Genomic DNA, 23,499 nt, shown 5'->3' on the forward strand with positions numbered 1-23,499 from the left:
TACATCACTGAAATCAGGGTTTGTCGAAGTAGATATTTGATGAAAATTCGGAATTAATAGATACAGCTTTTGGAGGCAATTTGATTGTGCAGGAAAAAGTTCCACAAGGTGACATATCCACAGGATATCTGTATTTACTGGTGAGTTTGAAATGCTGAGAGATTGGCGAAATGAAAAATCAAATTGTCACCAAAACCTACTAAAATTATTTTGACGAATGTATGGTATATTGCAAACAAAAAGCTAAATTTCTCATGAATCAGAACACTGATATGGTTTATTGTATGCTCTTTCAAAAGCTGGTGCAATGGACAAGTTTTTGGTAAATTTAACTGATTGTAACTAGAAGGGTGTTTGTGGGATTGGTGAAAATTTGATTTTAAACTTTACCAATCATTCAGCGCTCGTAGCTCACCATTAAATCTATATATCTATTTCAAAGAAATTGTTCTCACTTTATGGGATTTTTCAGTTCTTTTCAAATATGTGCTTAGTTTGCATGTAGGCCTTTCAGAAACTTCACAAATTTGGGTTTTCAGACATGACATTTTTTTCCATAATCGATTATCCACCATAACTTGAAGTTGCATTTGGGCTCGTCTATAACCCCCTTTCGTTTAGCAGAACATGTCACGTTTACCCTGTATTATATCAAGCCCCCATCAAAGCAAATTACAATTACTTTTACATTCTATTTGATAACATGAAATTTAGTTAATACAAAGTGATTTCCTTGGTCTCCTCCAGGAGAGATGAACTGACCTAATTTAAATTAAATTGTAGTCTTAACAAATCTACTGTCTTTTATAGTGCTAATCAACTCATAGCATTTACTGCCATCTATTGTGAGTGAAACGAATCAATGGTAAATGAACATTTTGGATATTGTTAAATCTTAAAAAAAAAAATTGTGGAAAAAAAAGTAGATAAAAAAGTTGTAAAAACTTTTATTTAAAACAATTTTATTTTTCCTTTAGATTGCTACATTTATAGGTGACTGGATGCCTTGCCACTGGTGTACATATGTAGGCCTATGTATCTAAATCTACTCAGTAAATTTAGTTTATTCAACTTACCAATACCCTGCTTGTCTCCAACACCATATACAATGGCAGGTCGTAAAATAACGTAATCAAGCTCCGGAATAGAAGAAAGTTGTTTTTCAGCATTAAGTTTATGATTTGCCATAAACGTCCAAGGTTCTGCTTTTACATTTTCCTTTATTGGGACCTGGAGATTATAAGCATAACATTCTTTAGCAGAACCAAACAAACTTCAATATGAATATGACATGAGTTATATATTAAAAAAGGTTCATCTATTCAATCCTTTGGTTTAATGCAGTAGAGGGAGGGGGGGCGCCTTTTCTACAGAAAGAGAGCAGTTTGCAAGTTTTTAAGAACAGTTAGTGAAGATTATAGAGGAAAAGCAGGCCTAGAAATGAAAATTAGAAAAAAAGTAGGAAAAATAGGAAGACCATTGACAAAAAATAAGAGGGAAGAAATTGAATTTCCAAATTACTGTGGCATTTAAAAACGTTGTGCCTTTGAGATTCACACCTGATTTAATTATAGTGCATTAATATATGTTAATATCTACTAATATTTCAAGAAACTCAAGTTTTAACAAATTTAAAAATCTTTCATTTCCACAAAATGTGGAATCAAAAACAATGTATAATATATATAGCAAAACTAAAAAAAATTAATCAAATTTCTATTGTTACTTGAAAGGTCGAATTAATGATCGTGACCCATTTTCCCTCGTGCTTTTTGGGGAGGAACCCCGTCTAGGTACCATAGAAATGTAACACATGCATGCTGAACTCATTGCCCAAGGGCCAAATGTGGCCCTAAAGTCATCTGATGTGGCCCACGACTTCAAACCTAATTTAATAAAAATGAATTAAGCAACACATTTCCAGATCTTTCAAGAGACCCTGCGGCACAGTTTCAGGTCATTCAAGTGGCTCATGTCACATTCCCATATCACTTAAATGGCCTGCGGCACAGTTCCAGATTACTCAAGTTACCTGCGCTGCTGTTCCACTTCACTTAAGTGACCTGTGGCATATTCCTAGATCACTTGAGTGATCTGCGACATTGTTCACGAACACTTAAGTGACTCACAACAGAGTTCTAGACCACTCAAGTGACCCTCTGCACATTTACATGTCATTCAAGTGACCCTCTGCACATTTACATGTCATTCAAGTGACCCACAGCACAGTTCCAGTGTACTCAATTGACCTAGACATATTTACAGGTCAGCTTACGTGACCCGGGAACAGCAGTAGCGGCACCACTTATGACTTTTTTATGCTTTTGATATAGTGTAGCCTTGCTGCGCGTGCAATGATAACCCCTCTTCTACTACAATAAAATTTCCGCATCTACTTTTAAATTGCCTTTACCCTAATGTTAAACTCCTCTCTATATACAACATCCTCTATAACAATATTTTTAAAGCGATATAATGCTATTTTTTTTAGAGTTGCTGTTTCCTTCTTTTTTTTCAAACACTTTTCTTCAATGTATATTAATATATATTATATATTAATTATATTTCACCCGAAGGATACAACAATTAAAATGGCCTGCATACGTTCATGAATGTCTGTTGTTTTTTCAAAGACAACAGCAGTCATCAGTAGTATGAACACCTAGTATGCCTTAAAACCATCCAATGCATGGCCCTCAGAGTTATCTGATGTAACCCAGGACGAATAACAAAACCAAACAAGTGGCCCACAAACAATCAAATCATTTAAGTGGGACACATTTCCAGATTACTTCAGTGGCTCGCCGCACATTTCCAGATCATTTAAGCTGCAAATGGCATACATCCAGATCACCCAAGCACATTTCTAAATCACTTGACCCACGACAAGCCCTCAGTTTAGTTCCAGATTATTTTAAGTGGCTGGAGGCAGTGCCGTCTTAATGCATGGGCTGGCCCTGGAACCTCAAGAGAAGAGGGGACTCACAAAAACGAGAACCAGTTGAAATTTTCGACAATTGGCCAGGTAGGGCCTCTGAAAAATTACTTGTTCCGGAAGCTCATGATGCTCTAAAGACGGCTGTGGCTGGAGGCACATTTACAGATAATTTGAGTGGCCTGTGGCACACTAAGATCACTTGAGTGGCTTGCAGAACACTAATCACCTAATGGTCTGTGATACATTAATACTTCAAGTGGCCCGATGCATTTTTATATATTATTTTAGTGGCGCTCTTGACACATTTCCAGACCACTCAAGTGGTCCATTACACACTTTCAGAACATCCAAGTGACTTATGGCACATTTCCATATGACTCAAATGGCCCGCAGCAAATTTCAACTTAACTCCACTTTTTAAAAACGTGTGGGGCTACTTCATTGATTTGAAAATGTGTTGCAGGCCACTTAATTAAGTGATCTAGAACAGCGCCACAGGTTATTTGTGTGATCTGTAAATGTGCCGCAGGTCACTCAAGTAATCTGGAACCACGGGTCATTTAAATAAGGTAAGAATGTGCAGCAAGCCACTTAATTCATCTGTAAGTACCAGGGCCACTTGAAGCAGGCCATATTTAGGTCATGGGTTGAACACGTTATGCTTTAAAATAACATAAAAAACACCCGAAGGTTATTTTCTGAAGGTTAAAACAAACTGGGTTCAGCTAGCAACTAATCAGCTCATCTCCCCGTGAAACCAGATGTGGCCCGGGCTTTGTCCCATTAGGGATGAACGCTCGTTATGGGATCCCGGGAGAGAAACCCTAGTCTCTCATGGAATCTCTCGTGTGTGGACAGAGCCTGTCCCTCCTCCTTCCCTTTTTTTGCCTTCTTATTTATGGCAACCGATCTGTGAAAAAGATTCATTTCCCCCACTGGCTTATTTTTAGCACATTGACTGAGTGCAGTGGCGAAACGATATGCTGGTCGTCGTCTCCTACTCCAATGGAACTGAAAAAAAAATTCTATTATTTTTCAATAGCGAGTTGTGATGTGAATAAAACATGCCAAAAAAAGAGGGAGAAAAAGCAGTGGCATTTTGCAGTTTCTCTGAATTTTCATAGCGAGATGTTGGCTGTAAACAAAAGAATGGAGGGATAAAATAGGAATAGTAGAAGGGAATTGAAGTAAAAAAGGACAATTGCGACGAAAGTAGGAAAATAAGACATTTCTGAAAAATAGGAACGCTGCAAGGCCTGAAAAGATTGTTCAAAAAGGTTTTAATGGAATCTGTATACTAAACACATACACTAGATATCGCATATGAGAAAATAAATTTACATATGGCATACTCATCCATAAGCAATATGTCATTTTGGTGAGCATAATAAAGCATTATCATCCCATAAAGTAAAACATCAACCTATTGCTGTGATACAGATACACACAAATGGCTTAAGAACAATACAAAATCACTTCAATCATGCTTATATCTGCCCTTCGTGCTCAAAAAGACTTAGACTTGTGATATCCGGACGAAGAGTACTTCACAGTGTAATTTTCATAAATACCATATTAACTTTCTTGTAGCTGTGATAGCTATGAATATAAAAGAATATTTTCACTTGTTGGTTTCCTTTTGCAAATGATGCAGTTTATTGATTATGAGAGAATTTTAAAGCTCTGGAATTACACTGAAGAAGTCTACAGACTTTAAACTTACATGCTTGGAATAGTTGTCAAACACGAGAAATGATAGAATGGGGTCCACAGAAAAAATAACATCTATGACAAATATACATATTGCTAGAGCTAAGCAAGCCTCCTAAGCATTTCCTAGAATATGCACACTTTCTACACATTTCTCGAAATACTACCGACTCTTATGCATTCCCAGGTGGTACATGAAACATGAAAATTGGAGAACTGCTGGTCTATAGCATCTCTACTTAGACTGCATGATTAACAAAAAACAACTACAGAACTAGCACAGTTTGCAAACTTCCCAGTCGATTAGTATACTTAATGCTATATTCTAAAAGGTTTTGTCCCTTCACTTCTCTAATTATGAAAAACACCGCGCGGTTGCTTCTCGGAGAATGTTGAAATCTTCCCACTGTCTATAGATCATTATTAAATCTAATAACTTTTCCGCCTACAATATTTTTTCCCCTCCATAATACAAATACGCCACAACAGGCAAAATGCCCAACAAGGTGACTGATAATGGCCTGCAACTGGAAGAAATAATTTTCCCCCAATAACTCATGATGAGAAATGTTGCTATATTTTGACAACTTCCGAAGTAGGGTAACGATATGTCTCCAAATAAGTTGCTTGAAACTCTGGGTTCTATGGCACAAAAACTGTTCGTCTTAATGTGTACCATCACCCCTTTCATTTTGGCAAGCAAAGGTTAATATTTTTATGAGTGTGTTTGCTTCTTCTGGAAAGCAGATTTACGTTATGAAAATAAAATTATGTTATTAAAAATAAAATATATATAATATTGAACCGACACTTTTTGACAAAAAATGATTGCTTTTCCTGTACAGGAAAAAAGAAGGTACAGCCATAAATCACATTTATAACCATAACCACACCCTCATCAATAATGCTTTTATTTTCTTTATTGTGTGTAATATTTCTATATAAATGAAATTTATGAAGATATTTCTAGATATCTATAACTAAAAAAAACTAAATTATAGTTCAAGAACATACCTTTTCACTAGAGCAGACATGACCATCAGATACTTCAATGTACCTTTGCACTTTACTCTTTGCTGCTTCTTTTGCACAGTTCAGAGACAATTTTTCAATACCTTCTTTATAAACCTAATTTAAACAGTTTTACATCACTTTTATTCAGTGAGTTATGATATAAAGTAAAGAAAATAAGTATGTCCATAAATTAAGAATTTTATGGTTTTTAATGATTTTTGCCACACCATGGAAATTTTTATGCTCACAAGGCATGATTAGACCAGCATCTAGTTTATTTCCGAATGTGAATGTGCAACATTATTTCATACATCTTGGTGGAGCTTGGAGTTTGTGCACTAACTCATTGGTGAATGACTTCTTGCAGTCATATTGCCGCTTCTGTTGTACCTCTATATCAGGAGAGATTCTAATAAGGACAAACCGGGTATCAACACCTGACACTTTGGAACATTCTTTGGTACATGAATGAATGCTGGGATTCCAGGCCACCAGACGTATCCCATTGTAGAGATCTCTTTCAGCACAGATTCATGGCAGAGTCTGGAACAAAGTGCATGTACCTAACAGTCTGAGTGCATATTTGGTGTTGTGTATTATTTTTCAGAGCTACAATCTATACTTCAAATAGTGAGTGAAGCATAATGATTGAATATTTGTACCATTGTAGGCCTGTTGCTCTCTGTGGTAAAACATTTTAATAGGGGATTAGCTTGCATTCGTTCCTCAAAGTTGGGAACCTCAAAAAACCAAATTCAGCCAACCACCATTGTGGTACCAGTAGGGTTCAAACTCAGATCCTCGCAATGCAAGTCTCTCACTATGACCACTCGATCACCATAGCAGGTAATCATCCTTTGGTACAATAGACGAGTAATTTTATCAACCTTGCCTACCATGCCCTGGGAATTTTAATGAACAAAGGGGGGAAAATAAAAATGAAAATATACATATAAAAATAAAAAAAATTGATATCTTCTGTGAAACAAAATAAATTTACTTTTGGAGCATGCAAAAAAACTTGAGTAAAACTCAAAAAATTTAAGCACAGACACATATTTATTTATTAATGCACCCTCAATTCACTCCCTTGATAGCATCAGTATCGCTTGATTAAGGAAAATTCCAGGTTGTAATCAGTTCTTTGCCGGCTGGATTGTGTGAACACACGGAACAGCTTATCTTCGGTAGTTATGAATTATACTATAATAAAAGACACTTCCAAAAAGATATATTTAGGGCATGGAAAAATAAAGCTTTCTTAAATTAGCCATATTTTCATGGGTGGTATAGTTTTTCTCAAGTTTTTCAGTTTATTTATATACTTTTCAAATTTGCTGTTACTGTATACAGGTAAAAATCACATCCACATTTGTCTGAACCATTTTCTTTTGTTATTTAATTTAAGCCACCTCGTCAAGCAATTTTTATTTATATTTTTATTCTGCAAAAATATCTGAAAAAACTTTATAATTTGCCCAAGATTTTACAATAGGAAATTTCATGAAGAATAGCATAATTGCACAACCATAAACAATTCCTAGGGAAGTGATGAAATGAATTAATGCATATACTAAGCAAGCAAACAAAGCATTTTGAAGAATTTTTCTGAAATCCATAAACTTCTTTGGCAGTGACTTAAACTACTGTATAAGCACAAGATGAGACTTGACTGCATTGCATCATGTCAGATGATTCTATTCTAAACTACAAGAAGCCAAATGTGAAAGCTCAGTCACTGATGAGCAATTTTTGATGATGTGCAATCACTTTACCTAAAAAACAATGAATAGAATCCTCCAACTTGACGTGGCGCAGCAGTGCCTCATCTTGTGCTTGAGACTTAATATATTTGTACATAAGCTACTCTTCCCCCTGTTCACTTGAGAAGCACCAAAACAGGGATAAAAAATTAAAACCCTGTGTTGAACTGAAAAAATACATTTTAATGAAAAAAAGTATGTTTCCAAGGTATAAAAATTACAACAACAAAAAAAAACTAAAACCTCTAAAATCTATTTTTCTTTTGATTCTCCAAAATTTATAGAGAGCTAGGTCATCATACAGAGCGCCATCCTGGTTTTTAACAACCACTTCACCATGGAGTAGCTGCATTTTTACCTGTATTGTTAATATTTAAGCCAAACACATGAGCACATAGAGGTACTATTGTATTGACAAGTACAACATCCAGACAGTAAGACATTTGATTGAAGGCTTTTACCTTTCCTTGTAGGTAGAGTGTCTGGCTAGCACTTTCTTAAAAGGGAGAGAAATACATAAATCCTTATTTGACAGTACGTAAATGTTTCATTAATGAATAATAGAAATCTTCCAGGGTAGAATTGTATAGGCAGATGAGCAAGTCCCAGGGAAGATTTTTGGGTATACTACTTTAGCGTTAACAACATTTACAGTTGCAAACCTATTCATAGATTTGTTTAAAAAGCACAAGCTAGAACCATTCTCTTGAAACATTTAATGTTTCTACAATGAAGCATAACAGGAAATTGAAATTTTACAAAAAAATAATGTATTTCTACACTTTGTTTAACATCTTAATTACTACTTGGAAAATTTAGATATTCTGAAAACTTTTCCACTTACTACATTAGCTAGTCCAAGTTTTGTCTCAGCAGCCAAATTGATAACAAAATCATAAGGTGAGCTGTCATTGAATACATTCTCACATGATGCTAATAAAAAGACAAAAATTGAATTGATAAAAAAAAATCATTTCTATACATTCCGATCAATCATAAGATGCTAAAATTTTTGCTGGTGGATATGTTAAGTACTGGTAAACAACAACACTCATAATGAAATGGTTATTGCTTCATGAACAGAGTAACAGTTTAGCTGTCACTGTTGGTACTTTCTTGGAACTAAAATTTTCAGAGTTAAACCCACATGACCTGACAATGCCAGGTCAACTAACAGATGATTATTGATAGTTAACTTATATGCAAGCAGTTATGCGCATAAAAAATAACAATTATACAGCACCACCAATTAACATGCCTGCATGTGTAAATGTGAAAATGAATACATTAAAATAATTATGTAATAAACATGAAGGTGAAAATATCTGAGCACAATTTATAAAACTGAAAGAACCTGCTGATGAAAAGAGCAGACAAGGCTTAAACTAGCTAACTGAATCAATTCTTAATCCAGATAGATATTTAAGCATCTGGAGTCTCACATTTCAATGTGTCACATACACATTGGGCACAACCGTTAAGGGGTCATTCAAGTATTATGTCAGCATCGATTGGGGGGGGGGGGGTTCCCGATTTGCTGAGTTTTGATGACAAGGGGGAAGGGGATAATGCTTACTTCATCAACCACCCTTTATGAAAATATCAAATATTGTTAATGGCATCTTACTCGGTATGCGAAAAAGGAGAAAAACCTTTTTGATAGTTTGTAGGCACCTGAACTAACATTCCCCCTATTAGTAAGTCCCCTACAAAGCTACTTTAGTGATCTCTAAATGTTTTGTGGATCCAAGTGATCTGGAACTGTGTCACGCATCACTCAAGTGATTCATATTTATGCCACAAATCACTAAAGTAATCTGGAAATGGGTCAAGGGTAACTTGAGTGATGTAGAACTGCACTGGGTGCCGCTTAAGTGCTCTAAAACTATACCACCTGTCCCTCAAGGGGAGGGACCTACTAATGTGCCACGGATCCACCTCTAAATGTGCCACGGATCGCTTAAGTGTTCTGGAACTGTGTCACAGGTCACTTAAGTGTTCTGTGAATTACCACAGGCCAACTTGAGTGATCTGAAAATGTGCCATTGGCTGCTTAAATGCTCTGGATTTGTGCCACGGTCACTTAAACGATCTGTAAATATGCTTAGTTCATTTTCACAAAATTAGGTTTTGTGGGAGCAGGCCACATCAGTAACCCCCAGGGCCATATTTGACCCATGGGTTTACCATATGACTTAAGAGGGTGGGTCGCAATGAATTTCTTGAAGATAAATTTTGAGTTCTTAGCCTTCAAATAACATTGAAATTAACAAATTGATTAAAATACCATATAAAGGTATTTCTTCCAAAATTAAAAAAAATCAATTTTTGATCATGGGAGGGGGCCCATGAACTCCTATGCCCCCCACGTCTCTGATCCTACTACTACTATGCGTTAGGAGGAGGGGGTAAAGCTGATGAAATTTTGCTGTGACAAGGGGGGTCAAAAATGACTAAAAATTTGCTCTCGTAATACTTGAACGCCCCTATGAAATATGAAATTCTATCGTTAAGGGGTCATTCAAGTATTATGTCATATCTAATATGAAATTCTATTCTATTATTGTTTAAAAATTTTTGATATTACCTGGGCTGATTAGATTGGCACTCTGGAATTCAACTAATGGGTTTTCAAAAAGTTTCTGAAAGAGCAAAAAAAAAACAATTTCCTGAATGAATTTTTAAAAATATAATCCGCCCATGCACTAACTATGGCAGAGATAGATATAAAAAGCTGGGGGGGCATGATGATAATGCCAATTCATATATAAGCATATACTGGCTCCGTCATTGATGCTGGGATAGGCATTGCCTATCTGCTGTAGCTCCACCCATGGCACCAACATTTTGCTTCTCTTCAACCGTTACACATTCTCACCAAGAAACTTGACATAAAATTGAGGTTTTAATCAAATTCCTATAGCTAAATTTTCAATTTCATATGTATGAATGTATGAAAGTAGAAATTACTTACGGCCATCATAAATGAGTTATTCATTTTTAGTATATCATTATGGTATTCATTCATAAAAGTGTGAATTCCTTTATCTTTGCTTTCTTCATTTATAAAAATAAAGGAATTAATTTTTAAAAGAAAAAGATCATAAATAATTACTACTAGTACATATTACTACAAGATTCATTGAAAGACTGGTTATTTGTGCAGATGAAGAGCACAAGGAAGAAAATTCATCTGTGCCCCCACGTGGACTCGAATCCCAGTCTCTCGCTTGTCGGATGAGTGCTCTACTGTCTAAGCTATGCAAACACAATATTTGAACCTTAGAGCGTGTATATGTTGAAAGGCTCCTCACATGGATGGCAGCAGCAATCAACTAACAGCTCATGAATGACATAGGCAACCAAATGGCCACATGCATATAGAAATGTCCTCTCCACTTAATACAAGATTCATTGAAAGACTTTGATGAATTTTCTTTAATTGTAATCTTCACACACACATCTCCACAAATAACCAGTCTTTCAATGAATCTTTATTAACAAGTGGAGAGGACATTTCTATATGTAGTACGTATTAGTTATCCACAGGGTTGGGTTTTTGACATGACAATCGTCAAAAACTGGTTTAAACCGTCGAAAATTGTCAAAAACCTAAATGGATGCTTTTGGATAATGTTTTGAACACAATAGGTATATAACATGATGAAAAACTTACTTTTAGCATATTACAATGCTTTATTTTTAAACATTTATTTAAAAAATTAAAACAAAATATTAATTATAATTTGCAATTTTGAATTTTTTGACACAAAAAGAGTACAACATATGAAATATAATTTTATGGCTCATTTTATCTAAGCTACTCATTGTCTGTTTTCAATTTGCTTGGCAAAATAGAGCTGTTTATTCGAAGTATATGTGATAGGAGATCAGGGATATCGCTTCTCTGCCTTTTGGCTAAGATCAAGGTGTAGGAGATCAGGGATAGGTTTCTGACCTAAGAAATTAGCTCTGTATTGAAACAGTCAAAAACTTATTGTAAATGATGTAAAATAGTTTTTGTTAACCTGATAGATATGTTAAATAACAAAACATATGCGTTTATGCAGATTAAAGCGTTTTATATTTTGAATTATAATTACTGAGCACAAAATATCTATTTTGATATTTTAAATTTTCTGATCTGCCAAAAATTGCACTCCATATTAAAAATTCTCATGCAGCATCTGTTATGTTTCTTTTTAAAGAGCTTTTTTTATCATTTCAATTTGTTAGTCAGTGTCCTAAAACTTTTTTTAGTGAAAAAAAAACAATTGGCTTAGTGGCAAATAGGGGAAAAAAAAGAAAACTCACAACTCTGCTGAAAAAACTTTGCATATATATTAGAAGTTACACCACACACAACTAAACTTAATGAGAAAAATGGTAAGGAACACCGGCTCACAAGTCTCAATTTCATTTGATAAGAACATTCAGAAGTGTTCTCAGCTCTCTACAGCATTAACTACTTATCTGAAAAATATGAAATTTCAGGAACAACTTCAATGAAGTGATGGAGAGAATTTTTGAAGCCTATTTAAAGACAGAAAATTGATTCATAGCTTTTGATTTAGAATCACTATGCTTGTAGAGTCGCAAAACACGTTTTAGTAAACTCAACTTCATACTCTTTGGTGAAAAATAATGATGGAAATAGTTCTACTGAAGATGTTAAAATACCCTGCCAATGTACCCCCAATGATACTCTGTTTGCAATGCTGAAACTGAGTTTTTCACTTGCTGATCTGCCACCCCACGCAAAAAAAACCACATCAGCACCCCCTCAGGTAAGAGATTATAAATATGAATCAATCTATCCTTTTATTTTGTCATGATGAACTTGCTGCATGGGGTGGCATATCACAGGTGTGAGTACAAGTGAGCCTAAATTTGGGTCACGTGGCAGCATTAAGAATGAACCGCATTTAAATTATACAACAGTTTTAAAAAAATCAGTGAAGTAAAAAAAAATAAATTCATGATCATAAAAAAAATAGAATGAAAAAAAAATAAAGGCAGCATTCTCTCAAGCTGAGTTCGAACCAGTAACCTTAGATTTGCTAATCTCATGCCCTACCACCCGAGCTACCAAGTAGGTATACCATTTTTACGTCTAATAAAATGAAACTATTATACAACAATTTTCACACATCTGTTAATTACTATAAAAAATTATGCCAAAGAAATGGCAACCTTTTCTAATGGCAACACACACATGCACATTCGGACAAATGTTTTACTGTCACAAGACGTTTCTAAAGAAAATGCTTGGTTATTATGAAATTTGGCTCCGTAGACTAAATATTTTTTTGATTTGTCAAGCAATGCACTAGAGTTTAGAATAGGTAACTTAGTCTAACTTTTCAGTTCGGGTTCTTGAAGAGAGAGAGACCACATTAAACCGATATAAGTCATTCTCACAAAATTAGACAAAAATGAAAAAAAAATATCAAAAATAAATGTCAATCAAAAAAAAATTCTTAGGGACACGTCTTTACCTCGATAAATAAAAAAAAGCAGTTGGTTCAAAATTGAATGGTGAAAATTCATTTACGTTTAATCACATTAAGAGATAAGTAAATCTGAAGTAAAATTTTGCCTGTTTCAGCTCTTGATTAGATAGTTATACTTGACACTCTAAACATGTTCTATTTATTTGGGTAGCTGTTTTTCAACTTAAGCACTGATACTTTGAGCAATTTTTTTTGTTCAATACATTTTTATTCTATTTTTTCATTTGTGCTTCTCATTTATTTTTCTCATTAATTTTATGGGAACAAAAGATTTCTAATTTGTTTCTGTTTTGCTAAAGTACAAGAGGCACTCTCAAAGCAAAGTTTTCAGATGAAACATTACTGCAGCTACATGTTGCAATCAACACATCTGGTATTTTTAAATTTTTTATCGCCCCCCCCCCCCCACCGCATGATCAAATCTTCCTTCTGGTTACTTAATGCCAAGAGAAAGACATTTCTACGTATTTTGCAACACTGATCAAAAACTAAGTATGCTGAAAAAATGCTTTTCAGAAATAATAGAAGTCTCTAAACTTAAGCATGTGGTAAAAATAAAAATAATTTTCAATTATATATTTCTCACAAAAAAAGTAGCCAGGAGGAGATTTAATTAAAAAAAAACTGCACGTCTTTTTACCTAAATAAACCTTATTTGTTAAGTAATAGCTACATTCTTACAAATACAAATAAATACAAATACAACGCCACAACAGGCAAAATGCCCAACGAGGTGGCTTCTTAACCTCTTCAACACAAAAATTGATTGGTTCAAGTCCTACAAACAACACCAGTTGCTACCTGTTTTCCAAATGTAACAAATACAAAAAACCAGGAAAAGTTTCATTTGGCTATTTAGCCATTGATGAAAATACTTAAAATTGTAAAAAAAAGATAAAATATGAAAGCATACTAACAATAAAAATACGAAATTATATTGAAAATAAAAATATATTTGTTTTAAGACAGTTATCATTGTAAAGTTTGAAAAATGGGCTGAGGACAGCCAGGAGGAGGACATTTTCTTGAAAAATTAAAATTTGTTCAAGCAAATTTTAAAAATCTATTGTTGAAAAAAAAATTATACAGTTGGCATATGACAGACAGGAATATAAAGTTACCAAAGAAAAAGTTCTATGGCAAATATATTTAACATAAACAGCTGGGGATACAATTTAGTGAGAATGACTATAGTCTATTCATGACTGACATGGTACTGTAAGTCTTTATCAAAATCTAAATTTAAAAAGAAAAAGTGACTTCTTGAAAAATTATGTATTGTCTTTGGGATAATGATTGTTAAAAAAAAAGGTTTAAAACTACTTTTCCATTTAATTTAAAAAAAAAATCAAAGATAGGATTTTTTTTGCACAGTTAGAGGGCTAAGCTAGAAAATCATTACCTTATGGTGGTTATTTAGCCATGCCATTTGAGGAGGTACCTTGTCCACCACTCTAATCTGTTACAATCAAATAAAGAAAATTTTAAATAACCTGAACAATCATATAGAACATTTTTCAAAATTAGACAACAATGCAATTCAATACTCTATAATTTATTCAACACCACTTAACAAAAAATGGTGAAAATGGAGTTTGGTTACCCTTATTGTACGCCAAGACCTCAGGTTGCAAACCTCGTGCAACTCAATGCACAACGTAAAGAATGTTTTTTTTCCTCCTCCTTCCTTCAGTGCATAGTAATAATCTAAGTTATATGCCACAATAATCTAAAAGGTATTTACGCACATGCTTTATATCCACTAAATTGAATGGACAGTACACTGGTATGATCCAATTTTAAAAAACCCATGAAAATGTAAATTTACCGGCAAAATAAATTTCACTGAACTTGAAGTTCATGCAAAGCCTCGGCCCTAAGAAACAGTTTAACAATGTATAGGCTAAATAATGAGGGAGGGAAATCGGAGGCTAAATAATGAAACGCGACTGTAAGGAAATGTGCTATGTAGTTGTAATTGTGTTAAGGTGTGGGTGGCTGTAGACACCCATACTTTTGCAGTGTTTTGTTTTTATTCTTGTTTTCAGTTTCCATTATCAATGGAGTTGGTTGATCTTAACAGTAGGATCATTTACTATTCCTGTGTGACGTCATGAGTTGGTCCTGACGACCTTGACCATGATGCCAGGGGTTGTTCCCTTCGTTTTTCTATGACATCACCTGAAACCAAAGCCTGGGATTGGTTGGCTCTTTTGGCTGCCGAACCTGTTGTGCCATGACTGCCATGGTTTTTCCCCTATATAAAAAAGGTGTGCCATTGCGTCGACGTTTATCTCTGTTCATGCACTGTTGCTTGTTACCTCCACGTTACGAACTGAGCCTTTTTTAAAGTCAGTGAAGCCAATTTCTAAACTTTAAAGTTTTATAAGATGGCTGACGAAGCAGAGACGTGGCCCGGTATGTCACAACTGCGAGCAGAAAAGATACAGCAGCACCATAGCGCGATGAAAGCAAAATGGCAAAGTTCAACAATACAACAGTGCAGAAAAAGTTTTGGCCAATCGCTAACATACCTGCATGCAAATATGCAAATGAGGTATAAAAGAGGGAACCTAGTAAAATGGCTACAGCTACAACCATAGATGTGATTTTTCTTTCATTTTTTCATGTCGGCCCATGACCCCTCATCTCCGAATATTTTTAAAAATGAATACGAAATGCAACCGCCTACCGCAAGGCAAATGTATTGAAATATTTGTAAATCAGTAAATGGTAGCAGAGCCCAGCTTTGCGAGCTGTTATTATTGTCAACTTGATGCACCCGAGCTACATTTGAATTAAATCAGAAAAAATTATAAAATAATACTTATGTGACAATTATTTATTAATATTATAACTATGCCGTGATTAATATTTCACTAAGCAGATTTAAATCCCTAGTAGACAAACGACACTGTAAAATCCTGTCAGACCAGGCAAGCACAGAGAAAATAAACAAACGTAACCAAAGTGCCACATTTGGTGACTTTCTGAGGGTATCTAAATTCCATGCCACCCAATATGTGATTAAGGGACAATAATTTTTTTCCCTTCAAACAGAAAATTAAGGAAAAAAACTTTTTCAAAAGTGATCTACTGTGCCCCATCCTCCTATCTACCATACAACCAGAAAAACAAATATTACAGTCTAAAATTCACACTGTATGAATCAAACAAATAAAGACATACCTTTGAAACACAGTGGTTTGTCAAAAGAAAATCAACTAAATGACGTCCAATAAATCCACAACCTACAGAAGAAAATAGCAAAAAATACAGACAGGCCAATGCATAGATTTTTATATTTTACCAAGACAATTTTTAAAAATTAAAAATACAATAGTTATTGCTATTGGTATTTAAGACTTCCCTTATTTTGGTTGAAGGGGTGAAGAGAAGAGCTACGCATGCTTTCCGGGACCACTAGACTACAAAGGCAAAGAATATCTCAATCTTTCCCTGGAGCTCTGTGCTCTGAGTGCACACGTCCTTTTGAACATCTAAATGCAATCACTCTATTCCTCAGTCACATCTTCTTTGCCTCACCACCTTATGAGTGTAACTAGTATATCTTTGCAAAACCTTATTCTACATACGTTGGAGTTTGGACCACAAACTATCTCTAGACCATAGGTTTTCAATTGGTGTCCCGTGAGAGTTTTTTTGAGGTTCCATGAAATCAAACATTACAAAACCTTAAAAATCCTGAAATCTAGAGATCTTTTTGACGAATTTTTTTTTTGTCATTCATATTTGTAAAGCTATCTTTATTTTGAACTAGCCATAATACCCGGATTTTCTTCAATTGCTGGGAGGATTAAAAAGTGACAAACCATTATAAAGGAATAAACTGTAATACTGGAAGTATCAAAGAAGAGACAAACCATTGTAAAGGTATATGCATGCCTGAAACGCATTGCTAGAGAAAAACGCTAACCAAAGTAAACATTCTGAAAGTAATTGCTAAGGCCAAGGAACCATTGTTGCCCAACAGTTTTTCGTCCATTTTCGGCATTTTCCCTGCTCTAATGAACTTTTAAAGTAGCCTATTGTTCAATCCGGACTGTTTGATATATATGCGAAATTTGGCAACAATTGATCTAAAATTGTAGATTTGAATAGAGAACACACACAGAAAATCAATTTTATATAGGCTTATAGATTTTGACAATGTTTATAAAGATCATTCATTTGGATGACAAATATACAAGAAAAAAGCAATTCCTATAGTTTTCTCTATCAACCTCGTCAGTCACGGACTGCAGACATTTGAGCTATGGAAAGAACCCAAGAGAGACACCGCACTGTAATTTTTTTTCTCAAATTATTTTTTTGCCCATTACTAAAAAAATAAAACATATGGGGAAATTTCCCAAGAGTGACCATCGCTGTATGTGATTAAGGACACTAAGTTTTGACTCTACACCAAAGATAACCCACAGGTGATTTCACTATCCAATCAGAGCTTGTTATGTATAATCAGGTGCGAAAGCAAAGAACATTTGGCAGCCTGAAAAGAATTATGCACTCTCTAGCTCAAAACTGCTCTTTTCCCAGTCTATCTATATTGAATTCTTGAACTAGAAGCTGGTTCCAACTCTGTGCGGCTGACAAAACACCATAAATGATGTTTTCCACTTTATCTGGAAATTAAAACTTGTGAAAAAAGATGGTTTTATGAAATTTTATCAAAGTAAGGATTTTGGAACAGCAGAGCATACATACACCTTGTTTATTGAAGAAATATTCAAAATTTCTCCCAGTTCCATGGAACTGCCTCGTAACCACAAAGGGTTCTACGAAATGGCTTCATAAGGCGGTTCTCACACAGGGAAACTAAAGTTGCCTCAACTTGAGAGTTGAGTTGACTTGAACGAGTCGCCCATTCTCCCTCACATGGCGCTAGTAAAAAAAATCCAAAGCCTGGGAAACTGAGTAAAAACAGCACAGTCTATAGTTTTCCTTCTTATCTTCTGGTACCATCTTGTTAACCAGAATAGGAAAAATATAAATTTAACAAAAATCATTAAATAGAAATAAGTAAAACAGTTTCTATTATATGAATAGGACGGAACATGATTTATTTATTCGCCGTCAATCAACTGCTTTTACAAGGGGACACCAGTATTATTTGATAAGGGACAATTTTAGGTTATGGTGTCGCAGAGAATTTTTCTCTAATAGGGTTGTTAATGAATGGAATAGCTTACCCCGGAGGTAGTAAATTCTAACACAATTGACACATTAAAAAAAAACACTATAAACATGTTAGGGTAAATCGAGAAGCTATCCATACCTAGAATAATACAACCATAAATACATTTTTTGTGAATTGTATATTTTATCATGTATATATTGTTTATAATTTTTGTGATTGTAATATATGACATCCATACTTATTATGGACATCTTTTTCTCAGGCACCTTGTTGGGCATTTTGCCTGTTATGGCCTTGTATTTGTATTTATACCAGTGAAATTGCTACAGAATTTCAGCTCACAAGTAAATACACAATTTCTTTATTTAAATTGATATCGTTTTGAAATGACAAAATAGTAAAAAATATAATTTTTTAGTACAATTTCATTTGTTTTGAGTGATTTCAATAGAAAAATTTTTTTCAATAAAATGTGTTTTTCCTCAATGAATATGCCTCTCAGTATGTATGTTAAATTTATTATATATTAATTTATTCTTTATTAGTTAAAGTATTGTCACGTAGGATTTTGAGTAGTTTCATGAGATGAAATGGCGAAAGCTATGGTTCTGAGAGGCAAAAAATAAACTGTAGGCAAAACTAGAGGCGAACAACATAAATTGTTTATATTTCAGGAAATGATTTTCCTGTAAATACTCCCAACACACAGATAGATGTTCGCGTACGTGACCTAAATTAGACATTCCAAGCAAGGGGAAAAATCAGGGAAAATCCTTATAGAACATGTACTTGATTAGGTACGTGTTGTGAAAGTAGACCGTATTTTGAAAATTCCTAGAGATGCTTACACAGGGCCGCCGTCTTAAGAGTATCATGGGCCCCAGAGCCATGTGTTTTTTTCTGAGGCCCTACTTGATAAATTCACTTGGTTACTCTTGAAATTTTTTACCAGATTTAGTTTTTGTGATGCTCTATTTTCTTTTGAAACCCCCACCCTGGGAGGCTGTGCCTGGGTGGGCCCATGTATTAAGACGGAACTGTCTCTACCACAGGCCTGTCATTTAGGGGGGTCCCCCCCCCTAGCTTTCAAAAACACACTAGAAATGGTATGTATACAGTGAGTATGTTCTTTGTTCCCCCAGAAAAAGTTGAAATGACTGGCCTGGTTTACCATTTCATTCAGTGGTGTCGGAGCCAGGGTTACTATGGGTGCGAAATTGAAATTTCAGATATGAAACTAAAGACATGCATCCACAGTTTCGAAACACTTCCGATGTCAATGATTTCATTATAATCTCAAAATAATATCAATTTAAATAAAGAAGTTGAGTATTTACCCATGAGCTGAAATTAGATTGCAATTTCATTAAATGCTTTTTGGGCGATCTTTTTTTTAATATCCTTTTGACATTTTTTACTCTGGATGTTTTTTAATTTCCGAAACGAATTTTAAATTTAACGCTGGGTCACCCATCGTCCAAACTCAAATGACGAAAATATGAAGGAATGTTAGCCGGTTTTACAACAAAAGTTGGCATGCGACTAGAATGCCAGTCACCAAGCGACTGAGTTGCGTTGGATATTTTGTCGCCAATACGCCAATTTCCTTGTGTGAGGGTTTCCATAGCGATATACATATTTGTCTCCTGGATACGGTTTCTCATATCAGTCACCAGACTTTAGTTTCCCCATATGAGGATAAGGTTCATATGAGAGCTTTCAGGTTATAAACCTCTGCTCTAGACATGAAAAAAAGGTTTATCTGATCAACAGTCTTCATTAACTGATTTAAATATAGTCTAAACTTGTAGACGATACTGAAAAGGATAAATACAAAAACAACGCCACAACAGGTAAAATGCCAAACAAAAGGTGACAGATACATCTATATATATATTTTTTTGCATGGGAAGGGTGATTTTGCAAGTATTAAAAAAAACCATACATAACCCTTACCTACAAATAACATTTTCTTCGAAAAATTTATCTGACGTAACATAATTATCTGAAATAGTAATTTTCTCAGACCTCACAGGGCCACAACTACGGGGGTGCAGGTGGGACTAGTGCCCCGGACTAAAAAAGCGCAAATTTCACTCTTTAACCTCTCCTTCGACATTATGAGGGAGCGCCAAAATGCGTGCTTGCCCCGGCTGACCCAGCATCTAGTTGCGGTCCTGACCTCACACACAGTAGTATGACACGCCTATTGAAACATGATTACAGAAAAATGATCCAGAAGAGAAAAAAAGGTGGAGAATTGGAAACCATTAAGGTTTCAATGCATTCACAAGCACATTGTTAAAATTTTAAGAACACGTATGTTCGGTTTTTATTTTTTCGTAGCATTCACAAAAACATCAACTTCATGAAGTGTCAATGATCAAGATCGAAAAAAAGCAAAATTTGACTATGAATATGCCATTCAGTTCATCAATACCGCATGCTAAGGTCACAAACTAATTTAATTTGATGTTTATAATGATAACTTACCTCCTAATATAAGGACTCGATATTTTTCATTCTGAAAATCAGATGCCATAGTGAAATTCGAAAGGCAACACCTGAAAACACTTCCGGCCGGCGACTGGCAGCTGCTGTACTGACGTGTGGTAGAACCGTAACTACGCAATCGCTATTTCTCATATCTGTTGCGATTATTTCGTTCATTGTACGAGGTTTTATTTTAGAAAAAATTTACCGACCATATTAGCTCGAAGAAAATACGGAACATTTTGCTTCCGAATACGGGAAAATACGAGACATTGCCAATTATCGCCAAAAATAGGCTAAATTGCCAACTCATGCTAAAGCCACAGATAAGTCGCCAATAAAGCGCTACTGCAAATTGCCAAGGAGGTTATAATACAAGGATGTGACACAACCCCAGTGGCGGATCCAGGCAGGGGCGATGGGGACGATCGCCCCAAGAGCATTCAAACTTCACGGCCGGTCTTAGACCTAGTGGCGCCCGGTGCAAAAACAGTAGTCAGCGCCCCCCCCCCCGCCGGATGAAATCCAGTGATGTGTCAGAGTAGGCAATTTTTGCTAGTCATTATTGTCCCGTAAAATACGGGACAGATTCATTCTACCATATTATCGGACTCTAGGCGTGGTGATTGTCCCCATCGCCACTCCCCCCTCTTGGTTGGATATTAAGGGACGTAGAAGTCGGAAAAGCTTCTTCTAGAATGGGATTACTGCTATTTAACTAGTAAACAAGCATAAAAACCCAACTTGTTTGATTTAATTACGATTAATTGGGGTAAATCGAGAAGCTACTTAGAATAAGACAACCATAAATACATTATGGGCATTGTATAGTATTTTATCATGTGTATATATTGTTTTATAATTTTTTATTGTGTTTTTAATTGGGTTGCTGTATTTTTGAAATATATGACATCCATATTTGTTGTGGGCATCTTTTTCTCAGACACCTCGTTGGGCATTTTGCCTGTTGTGGCGTTGTGTTTGTATTTGTATTTTTGAGATTTAGAAACATTAAAAAAGCAAAACGTCACACATTTATGCAGGATACTCATCACAAAGGATCATACTTATTCATACTTATACTTCATACTTATTTTAATTGAATTTTATGGTAAAATTCATGTAGTGCACGCATCACGTACGGGCAAAGCTAATAATAAAAGTGCTTAAATTAAAGTGAAATTACGTATGATGTCTTTCATATTTATAAGACTCGTGAACTTCATTTGAAATTATCCCTTTCAGACCCAGTACTAGGAAACAGTAGGGGCAAGCAAACACCATCTAAAGCACCGGGCCCTGCAACTTGGGCAGGCCCGTAACTATTCTGAGGCAACTTGGGCGGTGCCCCGAGCCGAATGGGAGGGGGACGCGCTTGTAACTCCTTTTTCTGAGCATAACTATTTCAAGGAGTCTCCAAGAAAAGACTGCTCCCGAGAAAGCACGCTACAGCCCTGGGAAGGGGCAGGGCCGTCTTAAGAGTATCATGCCCCTTACGGACCAAGTGGTTTTTCTGAGGCCCTACGTAGTAAATTCTAGAAAATTTTAACTGGATCTCATTTTCGTGAGGCCCCTCTACGCTTCAGGCTTCCGGGCCGCTCCCGGGTGGGCACCATGCATTAAGACGGCACTGGGAAAGGTTTTTTTCACTCTGTAGATTTTTTTTGTAACCTCAGGGACTTTGGCTTTAATTTCAACGATAACGCACACTTCTTGAAGTTTGGGCTGAACATCCCTGATGTTAAAAAAAGAATATCTAAAGTGAAAAGAAGCAACCCAGGATCTAAAAGGATTATGCATAATCACTGGTAAAAGTGATAAATGCTGCAAAATTTATCAAACTTATTGAGACGATAGGTGTTTGTGAGACTTGTACAGAGCGAACTGTTCTGAAAAAGAGAAGGCCGCTCCCGGGTGGGCACCATGCATTAAGACGGCACTGGGAAAGGTTTTTTTCACTCTGTAGATTTTTTTTGTAACCTCAGGGACTTTGGCTTTAATTTCAACGATAACGCACACTTCTTGAAGTTTGGGCTGAACATCCCTGATGTTAAAAAAAGAATATCTAAAGTGAAAAGAAGCAACCCAGGATCTAAAAGGATTATGCATAATCACCGGTAAAAGTGATAAATGCTGCAAAATTTATCAAACTTATTGAGACGATAGGTGTTTGTGAGACTTGTACAGAGCGAACTGTTCTGAAAAAGAGAAGGCCGCTCCCGGGTGGGCACCATGCATTAAGACGGCACTGGGAAAGGTTTTTTTCACTCTGTAGATTTTTTTTGTAACCTCAGGGACTTCGTCTTTAATTTCAACGATAACAAACAATTCTTGAAGTTTGGGCTGAACATCCCTGATGTTAAAAAAAGAATATCTAAAGTGAAAAGAAGCAACCCGCATGTTTGTGCATACAGGATCTAAAAGGATTATGCATAATCACCGGTAAAAGTGATAAATGCTGCAAAATTTATCAAACTTACTGAGACGATTGGTGTTTGTGAGACTTGTACAGAGCGAACTGTTCTGAAAAAGAAGTTCGATCTATGGTTCTGTTATTTCGAATTTGCTCAGCTAATCGTAACTTCCAACTGTTCTTCCTACATCTTTTAATGGCAACAAAAGATCACTCAATCTGGTCCTGGAAAATCTCGCATTTCTCTCTTTCAGATGTTATCTTCCCATTTCCTAAGAACTTTTAGTTCCAGAACTTCTGTTTTTTTGTTTCGCGGAGCTAATCAAAATGTTTTCCACTGTGCCTCAAATCGTAATTAATATATAAGCTTACCTTGCAGTTACAGGCAGCTAGATTAAGTTCACACTATGATTCGTATTCCCAAATAATGTATAACACAGTGGAAAAATTGCATGTTTTAATCAACTGGTACACTATTTAATTAATAGATCTATTTG

The 23,499-nt window shown here is 35.4% G+C and overlaps 1 protein-coding gene across 1 annotated transcript in view; it reads right to left on the reverse strand.

The window, feature by feature from the left end:
* Positions 1–20,694, reverse strand: part of LOC149067544 (uncharacterized) — a 32,741-nt gene extending 12,047 nt beyond the window's left edge. Inside the window, exons 1-7 of the mRNA XM_089252442.1 lie at positions 20,590–20,694; positions 16,128–16,189; positions 14,341–14,397; positions 10,013–10,067; positions 8,270–8,358; positions 5,663–5,776; positions 1,077–1,230 (exon numbers count right to left, since the gene is read on the reverse strand). Of these exons, the coding sequence (XP_089108568.1) occupies positions 1,077–1,230; positions 5,663–5,776; positions 8,270–8,358; positions 10,013–10,067; positions 14,341–14,397; positions 16,128–16,189; positions 20,590–20,638 (580 nt within the window). The 5' untranslated portion in view covers positions 20,639–20,694. The remainder of the gene's footprint in view (positions 1–1,076; positions 1,231–5,662; positions 5,777–8,269; positions 8,359–10,012; positions 10,068–14,340; positions 14,398–16,127; positions 16,190–20,589) is intronic.
* Positions 20,695–23,499: the final 2,805 nt, after the last annotated feature.

This window comes from Pholcus phalangioides, unplaced genomic scaffold (genome assembly GCF_987345545.1).
Source record: "Pholcus phalangioides strain wild (caught in Gottingen) unplaced genomic scaffold, Ppha-v1.0 ptg000029l_1, whole genome shotgun sequence".
NCBI lineage: Eukaryota > Metazoa > Arthropoda > Arachnida > Araneae > Pholcidae > Pholcus > Pholcus phalangioides.